General features: G+C 52.5%; 1 protein-coding gene across 9 annotated transcripts in view; it reads left to right on the top strand.

Moving 5' to 3' along the window:
* The window catches only part of METTL15 (methyltransferase 15, mitochondrial 12S rRNA N4-cytidine), a 200773-nt gene that overhangs the window by 19191 nt on the left and 168810 nt on the right, over positions 1-12772 (top strand). The window contains exon 3 of one of the 9 annotated variants that reach the window (XM_065592533.1): positions 8067-9163. The exons of the other annotated variants lie outside the window; for them this stretch is intronic. Coding sequence (XP_065448605.1) covers positions 9089-9163 — 75 coding nt within the window. The 5' untranslated portion in view covers positions 8067-9088. The remainder of the gene's footprint in view (positions 1-8066; positions 9164-12772) is intronic. 9 annotated transcript variants of the gene reach the window in all.

The raw sequence follows: 12772 nt of genomic DNA, 5'->3' as shown, positions 1-12772 counted from the left end.
GGGAGCTGAGTCAGCAAGCAGTTTAAAGCCCAGGCCCTGGATCAGGGCGGGGCAAACACAGGTAGCTCAGGCCCTTGTTTGCAGGGGAGCTGAGCGGGCAAATAGTTCAAAGCCCAGGCCCTGGATCAGGGCAGGGCAAACACAGTTAGCTCAGGCCCTTGGTTGCAGGGGCTGAGCGAGCAAATAGTTCAGAGCCCAGGCCCTGGATCAGGGCGGGGCAAACACAGTAGGCTCAGGCCCTTGCTGCAGGGCTGAGCGAGCAAATAGTTCAGAGCCCAGGCCCTGGATCAGGGCGGGGCAAACACAGTAGGCTCAGGCCCTTGGTTGCAGGGGCTGAGCAAGCAAGCAGTTCAAATAAGGTACGCCTAGGCTTTCTGTAGCCGAGCGTTGGGTGAGGGGGAAGCCTGCCACCCGTGCGGGGGTGGCAGGGGGGAACGCAGGCCCACCCACTCCACTGCGTTCCAGCCCGGGGCCCTAACAGCGGTTGCTGCCGCTGCTGGTCAGTGGGGTATCCAGACCGCAACACACTGACATAGGCTCACACTCAGTTGCAGCCGGACCAGGGTCGGCTACCCCCGGGCTACTTCCGTGATCCCCCTCAAAGCCTACCTCGTTCGTAGCGCCGGGATCGGGCCAGTCCACCTGCATGGGCTCCTCTCTGCCCGGGCTCGGCGGCAAGTCTGGTAGCTCTGCTGGGAAGTCCGGCCAGTGGTCCTCAGGCGGCTCTTCTGGATAGCAGCAGGGGCGAAGGGGTTCGGGTCCAGTCTCACCCTCAGGGTTAGTGGGGTGCGGTTCCCAGGGATTCTCCCAGTAGCGGGCGTGAACGGGCTCCGGCGGCTCCTCCTCGTAGCGGGCCCGGGGTAGCTCGGGCCAGCTAGGGTCCAGGCCTTGGTCTTCCACGGTCTCCTGGCCGGGAGCTCCCGGCCGCACGTCTGCTCCCTGTGGTGGCTGGCCGCAGACTGAGCTCTGGCGGCCGGCCTTTATACTTCCTGTCCCGCCCCTTGACTTCCGGGGGGCGGGGACAGGCGGTGGTGGTCCCGCCCACTCTGGTGCCTGCATGTGGGCTCCCTCTTCTGGGCAGGAGGGGAGCCACACCGACTCACTACAGGGGGCTCCGCTGCTGAGCCTTCCGCTTTGCCCGCGGGTGCTTTACATCTACCGTTGCCGGTTGGGGAAGCTGTGACAGCACCGGAGGATGCCGCCATCCATTCTCCGCGGTCCTTCCTCGCGGAGGCCCACGTTGCGGCCCCTCCTACCCCCTTACCACCTATACCCTCTGCGATGCTCGAGGCAAGCGTCGCCTCGGGTGTTAGCGGGGATGATCCCGGGGTGGTGGGAGGTGAGCTGCCCTCTATCTATGAGGAGATCGAGGCCCTGGGTCTGACCCCGGTCACCCAGGGGGAGGACGACCCTTTGCCAGCGGGCCTTGATCTAGCCGCTCTCACCTCAACCCTCCCTTCTGCGTCTCCTGTTCCCCTGACCGCTGCTCCTGCCTTCGAGGAACCCCTGGACTCCTTGCCCTGCCCGGCTGCGGGTGACGCATCGCTGACGGCCGCCGAGCCTCTTCAGGCGACGGCCGGTGCCTCGCGGCCGGGACTCGAGTTACCAGGGGTATCCCTTGTTGGTGTGGGGCAACCGAGTTCCTTCCCGAGTGGGGGCCCCATTGCAGATTGTTCACCATCTGCTGCCGTGGCTGTTCCATCTGCCGTAGAGCCTGAGCCCGGCATCCCTGGGGACCCCCTCCCTAACCTTCAGACCCCTGGGCCCGACCGAGAGGAGCTACCTTCCAGCTGTCCAGCTCCTGGGGCCCAGGATCCCGCCTCTGTCCCTCTTCCCGACCCTACTCCTGCCCCCGGCCCTACCCCTACTCCTGACCCCAGCCCTGTCCCCTCCACCTCCCACGATGCCATTGCCGCCTCTGGGGATGTCTCTTTCTCTTTCCCAGAGGGTGACCCCCAGGGAGCGGCTTTTGTGTTCCCCAGTCCCGACCCACTAGGGGCTGCTCTTCTCCCTCCGCCGCCGCCCCCCATTAAGCCGGGGTCTGAGGCGGACCGTGTGGCGCCGGTCCATCGGGCGCCACGTCGAGGGTCCGCCCCTTGCCTGCCCGTCTCAGTGGGCCACGGGGCCGAGCCAGGGGCCCCAACGGGGGATGATCTGCAGCCAGTGACCCCACCCCCCCATATGCTGCGAGAAGAGCTGCGGGAGTTTTTAGAAGATGTGCGTGGCTCCCGCAATAAGGTGCCGCTCGCTCTCCAGCGATGGGGGGATTTCCACCAGATCCTCCGGGCCGCGAGGGCCCTCATGGGGGAGGGTAAAAGGACCGGGAAGCAGGGTGCTGCGGCTTACCAGCGGGTCCGCAGCTTCCGTGACTCCTTGCTCACCTTCGGGGTGGGTCACGGTTTGCTGCGCGGCCCAATGGGGGCCGCGAGCGTCCCTGCCAGCGAGGATCCCCCCCCAGCCCTCCTCATGCCACCTATCTCTTTTGCAACATTGAACACCCGGGGCTGTAGGGTGGGTCTCCGCAGGTGCCAGGTGCTCTCCTTCCTTCGGGAAGGGGGGTACTCTGTGGTTTTCCTGCAGGAGACCCACACGGATCCGGCCGCCGAAGACAGCTGGCGGCTGGAGTGGGGGGACAAGGTCTATTTTAGCCATCTCACAGCTCGTACGGCTGGAGTGGCTACCCTGTTCTCTCCCGACCTACGGCCCGAGGTGCTGGGGGTTGCCGAGGTTGTGCCGGGCCGCCTGCTGCACCTCCGGGTCCGTATGGAGGGGCTTGTGGTTAATCTTGTCAACGTCTATGCCCCGACATCGGGCCCGGAGCGGTTGCCTTTCTATCAGCAGGCATCCGCCTTCCTCGGCTCCTTGGATCCTCGTGAGTGCCTGGTTCTGGGCGGGGACTTCAACGCTACCCTCGAGGAGCGGGACCGCTCGGGGACCGAGCAGTGCCCGGCCGCAGCGGACGTCCTCCGGGAGATTGTAGAACGTCATTCCCTGGTGGACGTCTGGCGCGACCACCACCCGGACGACGTCTCCACGTTCACCTACGTCCGGGTGGAAGTCCATCGGTCGTGCCACTCCCGGTTGGACCGCATTTACTTGTCACGTCTCCATCTCTCACGGGCCCACTCCTCCGATGTGCGGCCGGCCCCCTTTTCTGATCACCATTTAGTCACCGTGACGGCCTCTCTATGTGGGGAGAGGCCGGGGCCGGCCTATTGGCACTTTAACAATAGCTTGTTGGAGGATGTGGGCTTCGTGGCGTCCTTCCGGGAGTTCTGGCTGGTCTGGCGAGGGCAGCGGCGTGCCTTTCCCTCGGCGCGGCGATGGTGGGACCTAGGAAAGGTGCGCGCCCGGCTCTTCTGCCGTGATTACACCCGGGGCGCCAGCCGACAGAGGGATGTGGCGATAGAGCAGTTGGAACGGGAGGTCTTGGAGCTAGAGAGGCGTCTGGCCGCCAGCCCTGAGGATCCATCCCTTTGCGGAGCGTGCCGGGAGAAGCGGGAGGAGCTCCGGGCCCTCGACGATCATCGGGCCCGGGGTGCTTTTGTTCGATCCCGCATCCGCCTCCTTCGGGAGATGGATCGCGGCTCCCGCTTCTTCTACGCCCTGGAGAAAAGGAGGGGGGCCAAGAAGCACGTCACCTGCCTTCTAGCGGAGGACGGCACCCCCCTTACGGATCCGGTGGAGATGTGCCAGAGGGCCAAGGCCTTCTACGCACACCTTTTCTCCCCGGATCCGACTGACCCTACCGCTTGCAGAGTGCTCTGGGACGGACTCCCAACGGTCAGCGCGGGCGACCGGGACCGGCTGGAGTCGCCTCTCTCTCTGGCCGAGTTCTCGGAAGCCCTCCGCCGCATGCCCACCAATAAATCTCCGGGCATGGACGGGCTGACCGTGGAGTTCTACCGCGTGTTCTGGGACGTCCTCGGCCCGGACCTAGTCACCGTCTGGGCCGAGGCCTTGTGAAGCGGAGTCCTCCCTCTTTCGTGCAGGCGAGCCGTGCTCACCTTATTGCCGAAGAAGGGGGACCTCCGCGACTTACGGAATTGGCGTCCCGTCTCGCTCCTCAGCACGGACTACAAAATCGTAGCCAAGGCCATCTCGCTGCGGCTGGGGTCCGTGCTGGAGGACGTGATCCACCCAGACCAGACCTACACCGTCCCGGGCCGTAGCATTTTTGATAACCTCTATCTGGTCCGGGATCTTCTGGAACTTGGGTGTAGGGATGGTCTGTCGTTCGCCCTCCTGTCCCTGGATCAGGAGAAGGCGTTCGACAGGGTGGACCACGGGTATCTCCTGGGCACTCTGCAGGCGTTAGGCTTCGGACCCCAGTTTGTGGGTTTTCTCCAGGTGCTGTACGCCTCCGCAGAGTGTCTGGTCAAGCTCAACTGGACCCTGACCGAGCCGATCAGCTTCGGGCGGGGAGTGCGGCAGGGGTGCCCCCTCTCGGGCCAGCTGTACGCTCTGGCGATCGAGCCCTTCCTCTGTCTCCTCCGCAAGAGGTTGACGGGGTTGGTGCTTCGGGAACCGGAGCTGCGGCTGGTCCTGTCGGCGTATGCCGACGATGTGCTCCTCGTGGTCCAGGACCCGGGCGACTTGGTGCGGGTGGAGGCTTGCCAGACCGTGTACTCAGCGGCCTCCTCCGCCCGGGTCAACTGGTTCAAGAGCTCTGGCCTGGTGGTAGGGGCCGGGTGGCAGGCGAGCTCCCTCCCCACCCGCGCTTCAGGCCATCCGGTGGAGCGCAGGTCCGCTGCTCTATCTCGGCGTTTACCTTTCTGCCACGCATCCGTCTCCGCCGGAGAACTGGCAAGGTTTACAGGGCAGGGTGACGGAGCGGCTCCGGAAATGGACAGGACTACTCCGGTGCCTCTCCCTTCGTGGGAGGGCACTGGTACTCAATCAACTAGTCCTGTCCATGCTCTGGCACCGTCTCAACACCCTGGTCCCGGCCCCGGGCTTCCTGGCCGACCTCCGGAGGGTGATTCTGGAGTTCTTTTGGCCAGGACTGCACTGGGTCTCTGCAGGGGTCCTCCATCTGCCCCTGGAGGAGGGAGGGCAGGGCCTGAAGTGCCTCCACACTCAGGTCCATGTCTTCCGCCTCCAGGCCCTGCAGAGGCTCCTTTATGGTGCAGGTAATCCGGCGTGGAGCGTATTGGCGCACGCCTTCCTGCGCCGCTTCCGAGGGCTCCGATACGACCGGCAGCTCTTTTATCTCGATCCGAGAGGGCTTCCGCGAGACCTCTCCGGGCTGCCGGTCTTCTACCAGGACCTCCTCCGGACCTGGAAACTGTTCTCAGCGACCAGGTCCGTGGCGGCCACCGAGGGGGCAGATCTCCTCGCGGAGCCCCTGCTACACAATCCCCAGCTCCGTGTGCAGGTGGCGGAGTCCCCCGCGGTGCGCCAGAGGTTGGTCCTGGCAGAAGTCACTAGAGTCGGAGACCTCCTGGACTACGACCGGGGAGACTGGCTGGATCCCCTGACGCTCGCTCGGCGCATGGGGCTCTCCAGGCCTTGTACTCCCCAGCGCGTACTTCAGGAGGTGAGGGCCGCTTTGCCGCCCGCTGCTCGGGTTTGCCTCGACCGGATCCTGCATGAGGGCACGCCCCGCCCACCCTCCACCCCTGGCCCTCCGGACCTTTTCATCGGGCCCCTGCCCCGTGGACCCAACCGGCCCCTCCGCCCCTTCTCCGTGAGCCGGCTGCACGACTTGCAGCCGGTTCGTTTCCTGACCGCGCCAAGGAAACATCTATACACGCTCGTGCTGCACACTCTTCACTTCCTCACCCTCGTGTCCCGCCCCGATACAAAGTGGCGGGACCTCCTGCCACCTGTCGAGGGTGAGAAGCCCCGGTGGGCCAGCCTCTATTCCACTCTGGTCCCGAGGCCCGCCGGGGATATCAGCTGGCGGCTCCTTCATGGGGCCGTGAGCACGGGCGTGTACTTGGCGCGGTTTACCCTAGTCCCGGACACCTGTCCTTTCTGCGGCGTGAGGGAGACCCTGGCTCACGTTTACTTAGAGTGTGCCAGGTTGCAGCCCCTACACCGGCTCCTCACCGATATTATGTTACGTTTTTGGTTACACTTTTCCCCTCACCTTCTCATTTATGCACTCCCTATCCGTGGCCCCACAAAGTCGCGGGACCTCCTGGTCAACTTCCTCTTGGCACTGGCTAAACAGGCCATCTATAAAACCAGGGAGAGGAGGTTGGCCGATGGAGGTGCCTGTGACTGCGGGGCCTGTTTCCGATCCTCTGTCCGTTCACGTATCCGGGCAGAGTTCCTCTGGGCGGCATCCACTGGCTCCCTTGAAGCCTTTGAGGAGCAGTGGGCGCTGTCCGGGGTTCTCTGCTCGGTGTCCCCGTCTGGTTCTCTTCTTTTGACCCTTTGACCACACTCCTGTCCCTGTTTTTACATTAGTTGTCCCCCGTAATTATTTGAGTTCCAGGCCCTGTGGATCCTCCCCTTAGGCTGGGGGGGGATCCTTTAGCAGTGGGCGGGCTTACGCCCGCCCACTTCCCGGAACCCAATAGGTACAGTGCGATAGGAAAACTGGAAGCCCGTTACCTGGGACACTTAGTTAGTGGAGTGCAAGTCCACTATTTGGTGGTTAAGGTTTATGCCTTACAGGCATACAAGACCGCCACCAAAAGGCAAGTGAAGGCCTTCCTATGCCAAACGGGCTACTATCGCTAGTTAATACCGCATTTGGTACCATAGCAGCCCCTCTAACTGACCTAAGGATACTACCCCAAGATGGGCTTTATGAACGTCCGTCTTGAAAGCATACTACCCCAAGATGGGTTTTATGAATGTCCTTCTTGAAAGGGGTTTTCAAGAGCTCAAGGGCATATTCTGCTGTCACATAGTGTTGTATTGTCCAAACTTGGAGAAGGAATTTGTATTGCAAACAGATGCATCAAAGGTAGGGCTGGGGGCAGTCCTTTCCCTAAGGGTAGATGGAGAAGAACCACCAGACAGTGTACATCAGCTAGAAACTCTTTCCTCACGAGAGAGTGTGCTCGATGATAGAGAAGGAATGCTTGGCTGTCAGGTAGGGGATTGAGAACCTACAGTACTACCTCCTAGGGAATTAATTCACATTAGTTACAGTCAAACCCCCTTGTGCTGGCTAATGAAAGAGACGAACCCAAGAATCATGAGATGGTACCTATCATTACAACCATGTGCCTTCCAGATATAACAGTGGGCAGGAAGTTTGCATCAGGATGCTGATTTTCTGTCAAGAGAAGTAGCCTTCACAAGCCAAGGCCAGGCCAGGGAGAATATGAAGCAGCTTACACGCTCCCGAATATGAGAGACAGCCCGCTGTGTGGAAGGAACTCCTGCCCGGGAGCGTGCTAGCCACTTGCCCACACTAGTGGGACCAGGAACAGCTTCCAGTGAGCCTGGTGCCCGTCCAAGTGGGTGGAGCTGGAGGCAGTACAACCACACCAGAGGAGCTGCCGGCAGAGGGCACTGGCTCCTGGGAGTGGCAGCCTGACATGCTGCTGCTTTTGCTGCTGTTGCAGTTCCTGGTAGAGCCCTGCAGCTTTGCAGATATAGATTTATATCCCCGGGAGCCGCACAGGGCTCTACTGATAAACTGAATTTAGGTTAGAATTTATGGACTGGTTAATTGTAGGCGAATTGAAGGGACCCAGTTAGGAGAAAGCTGGGACTTCTAGAGAGACTGCCCGAAGTGTACCAGTGAGGTTTCAGCTCACAGATATGTGGGGGAAAAGGGTGTCAATGATTTTGTAGGATGGGGGAAAATGCATATGCTACTGAAAATTGACTGAATGCAGTCTCATCAAATTAAAAAGAACATACTCTTAAACATTTGGCTAAGACCAACTGAAGATATTTTTAGCCCAGAAGAAGCATTGTTTTGGAAAGTTATTAGCATTTGAAAATAGAGTGTCAAAATGGAAGCTGTTAGTGGTCTAGAGTGAGAAGTCCCTCAAATATAGAACTATGGGTTTATTGATCTCTAGTGACAGCCATTTTAAATATATATTTTGATGTGAGACCACTGTGAAATTTACATCCCGTGCTTCCTCTTCTAGGTTTGAGGCATGGCGGACAACTCCAGGGAATTACAAAATACTCAGATTCTGGGTTTGTGACGGGCAAAACTCTTCTTCCAGGGGTGTAGAGACTGGTCCACCTCCATGTTTTCTTTTGTGTGGGACTCCAAGAACCTGCTTGCTACTGAAGAAGGAAGCTTGAAAGGATATAAGGAGGAAGAGCAGGCTGATGGCTGCAGCTGCACAGGGAAGAGTCTTGCAGTTACAGTTTCTGGCCATGTGATATGCCAGCAGGGACCTCTAATTCTCACCTGCAGCATTGCTCTCAGCAGGCAGGCCTGGCTCCTCTCTTTGACAACAGCAACATGGCAGCTCTCACCAGCTTCCCTCCATGTTTCTCTACTGTAGAAGAGGAAGGGAGCCTGCAGCTGTTACTGCTGGAGAATAACAAGGGAACTTGGTCTGTCTACTGAGAGCCACACTGCAGATGCACCGGATTTCATTTCACTGTAATACTAAGTTAGCTTGCTGCTATCACTCCATCACATAACAAATGATAGTGCTTCAGGAGCCTATTTAAGGCACTGTGTTATAATAAAGCAAGATAAAATGCTTTTGGGTGACTCAGCTTGTAATAGTGCTGTCTGTACTCTCTCTCTCTGTTGTGATAGCATTAGTCTTTGCACCTCTTGGGTAAAACTAATACAATTCACCAGAAAGTAATCTAAGCCCTTCAAATTTTAACTTGAGTGAGACTGTGGTCTCAGAAAGGATGATAATATATGTAGCTATTCATTTCCTCCCCTTCTAAAACTGTGTACCTTATTTAGTCATCCTTTTGGCTAAGGTTGCTTATTAAATATTTGAGTTCTAGTTTGCAAACAGTAATTCAGCCATTCCCCTTTCCCCCAACGTACAAAATAGTATCAGGGTTCTAAGTTCATAGCAGGAGTGTAAGCGATAGCCACACTTTCCACTCTCACTTCTATTTCAGAGAATTCCACATTGTTTAGAGTTACATCTATCTCACCACTGCTCATGCATAAAGAGGCTTTTTTCATATGATGGTGCTAGTGAGAAAACTAACAGGATCGTTATCAGCTTCTTATAGCATCTATGAAGGGATGAACCCCAATGTGCGTGTACTTGCAGAACTGGGCCTGTGCTGCTGGTAACTGGGGGTTACCTCCCCCATATTTTTACATCTTTTCTTTCCGTCTTAGGTTCTTATGATACTTACATCATAGTATCTGATAATCTCACAATGTTAATGTATTTATACTTGCAGTGCCCCTGTGAGGTAGGATAGTACAGTTCCCCATTTTACAAATGGGGAAACTGGGGCACGGAGAGACTTAGGTATCCAAGGTCAGACAGGAAATCTGGTGGAGCAAGGAATTGAATCTGAGTCTCTTGAGTCCTAGGCTAGTTCTCTAACCAATGAACCGTCCTTTCTATCCTGCCCAACCCTCCCCTCTCCCCAAAAAGAATGAATTTAAAACCCCATGTATGAGTACTTTATTAAATGACAATTACATCTTTCCCCCCAAGATACCGTATTTGCTCCTTGTTCTTAGTTTTTATGACTATTGGAATGTAAATGGCATTTTACTTGAAAGTTGTTAAGGGGCTTAGAATTAATATTAGCATCTTACAAATTGGGGAAAAAAATGCTTTTATGTTCCAGTCCATATGTTCTTGTGCAGCTTTCTTAATTCCTTTTTAATAAAAGTATGGACTCTGGGTCCATTTTCTCGCAGGCATCTGCTAATCTAAACATAGATACATTTAGTTATCTTTATAGTGCTGCTAAACTATATTTGGTTACTAATTTGTAGTGGTTTGTACAAAGTCCATCCATTTTGCTAATAATGTAGTTTCAGTGTAAAGATTGGCACTGTGTTGCATATTCTTAGTTTTGTATTGGGGTTTAAAATACAGTACAATCTGTCCCAAAGTTAATAAAGCAGTTATTTAAGAATTGTGTGAACCTGAGGAATACTCGAGGCAATTCCTACAGAAGCATAACTATTATATGGAAGTAAAGCAGCCCCATGAAGGACTTGTGCTTTCCAACTCTGTTGGGTAGTGAGTAACTCTTCTAACATTTACAGGATTTCTATTTTTTACGATGGAGTGACTAATACTTGGGAATCCATTTCAATGGTAATTTTGCCTGAGTCAGGAGTACATAATTCCATTCCTAATGTATACTTCCATCTCTTAAAATAAGATAATATATATACATTTTAATTGTCACTGCTCAGAATTTACAATATTTCTGTTTTGGAACAGCAAGTTCAAAGAAAAACAGTTGATAGTTATAAAAAAGCACCTTGTCATAATTAGTTTTGTGCAGTAATCCATTGAAGTTGACAGACATATTTCCATTATCGTATCCAAGATACTTTTTTGGTATCCACCTGGACTTCTGTGCTGTAAGAGTGGAATAACCTCCAAAGGAGATTGAATACCTCCAACAATGGGCAAATTCCACAAAGGGAGGCTAAATAGAGAGCTAATGGGGCTTCCATAGAAATCTACCAATACCAACCAGAAGTGATGCAAGGGGATAAACTTAGATAAGAGGTCTTTTATATTTATAAATTATCTGATTCTCTTTTTGAATCAAAAGTTCAAAAGATCCAAACTTGGGTGCCTAAAATTAGATAGTCTAATCTAAGTACATAACCTGAATTTCAGAGTTTCTAAGCACTGCTTCTTCAGTTGACTTTAGTGGCATTTGTGGGTGTTCAGCATCTCAGAAAAAGGCCACTTGTTTAAAGGTCTAAATGTCAATTTAGTTGCCGGACTTTAAGTACCCATGATTGATAATATTGGCTAAGGTTCCTAGTTTGTAAAGCAGTATCATCTAGAAAAGAGTGGCCAATTTTATACTTAGAAATCAAGAATGTCCATGATTTATATAAAATGTATATTATCCTTTTGGCTGCCTGTCCCTAAATATTAAATAACAATTTATGCTTTGTTTTAAATTCATCCTTAGTAAAATTTCCACTAAATTTTAATAATACACATTTTTTGTTACAATTAAGGAAAGAAAGAATAGATTTTCCCTGAGATAGAGTTGATTTCCTCAAATATGATTTTACAAAATCTGGTGGCTAATTGAAGTCATTTAAAGATTGGAATTTTAACAAAATTAGTTTCATTTTGGACATTTTAATAATGACCTGCTTGAATCATACTGTGGAAATAATATAAACTGAATGGAATTAGATTTAATAGCTTTAAGAAAAATATTAATTAACTGAGTAAAATTTATTGGCTGAATTTAATACATAGGAAATGAGGTCTAATAGAACTATACAACGGAAGATATTTTGTTTCTTTATCTTCTCCACCTAGCTCTGCTATTGAAACTCTACTCTCATTTTTTTTTACATCTTTTTTTCACACTTGTTTGGTCTCTTTCTTTTGTTTTACTTTTTCTCTGACGTACATTTTTTCATACCTTTTTTGGCTACCTTGAATTGACCTTTATTTTTTTGGCAGTTTCTTCAGTTGAAGAAACCTACTAGCATTTGGAGGGCAGATTTTATACTCTGTAGGAAGTGGCACATGACAACCAGTAGAGCATCTGATTCACAATCTATCTTGCCACCCTCAAGGGTCAGAATACATTAAGAGTTAATGGAGCTCTGCCAGTTTTGCATGAAGTCTAAGATTAAGGAGTGAGAATTCTTCAAAGAATAATAATTAAAAGCTAAGTAATTTCAGGTTGGGCTATATATGTTGGTTTGACCTAGAATATTGCCCATCTGCCAGGTAGTGCAACCCAATGAGAAACCATTATGCCAATGTTCAGCTCTCTATCTTGGCTATCACTCCAATTTCAGGTACACTTCAAGGTCCTAGTCCAGTGATACTCAGTTAGACCTACCCGCAGGCCGATTTGAGAATTTTATTACAAGACGTGGGCCATTTGTGCAGAAGGCTGACCAAAAGAAAGGGGGGGAAAAAAGCCTTCAGCTGCCAGTAAATAAAGACCTTTATTTCAACATAAGTATTAGTTTTTTTATCTTTTAACAAAGTTTATAAATCAACATTATTACCTGTGTTTGTGGCAATCTCTAATGGGAGAGGTGACATTGACCATCTCTGGCAAGCTTTGTGAAGCGTGGTTTGTAGGAGGTCAGGGCAAAGTGCATGCACTAGTGAAGATGCTCATCTGTCAAGCGATTGTGGTATTGGTTTTTTAAAATGTTCATGGTAGAAAGCCCAGAATCACAGAGGTATGTTGATCCGAACATCGTAAAAGATAGATGGCTAGATTCTATCTATTCTGAAACTGGCCAGCATAATGAGTCCAAAAATCAGAGTCCCACGTCTCTGAATTTTGCTTTCAAGATATCTGAGTTCTGGAGCCTTACAATTTCAAATTGAAAGGCACCTTCATCAAATGAATCAAGAATGTTCTTTGCTTCAGACAGGCAGTGTCTGTCGGCAGAGACAACAAATGGATCGCGAACAAGTAAAAGCAAATCCTCTTAAAAGAGATTTTAAAAAGATGATGTTGCAAGCTAGAAGTTGAGCGTATGTAGTTAGCTAATCGCATCACAATTCCCATTGTTTTTTTTCAAGTACCCCAGACAACTTACTGCACAGGACAGTCTGGTGAATGATGCTGTGAAGTGTATTTAATGAAGGGTGTATCGCTGCCAAACGTGAAGCAAAGCCCTTCTCTTTACCTGTCATGGAGGGACCTCGGTCTGTAACAAGCA

The sequence above is a fragment of the Chrysemys picta genome, chromosome 4 (genome assembly GCF_011386835.1).
Source record: "Chrysemys picta bellii isolate R12L10 chromosome 4, ASM1138683v2, whole genome shotgun sequence".
NCBI classification, from domain to species: domain Eukaryota; kingdom Metazoa; phylum Chordata; order Testudines; family Emydidae; genus Chrysemys; species Chrysemys picta.
Note: the sequence above shows the minus strand (reverse complement) of the source record. Positions and strands in the feature narration are given on the sequence as shown.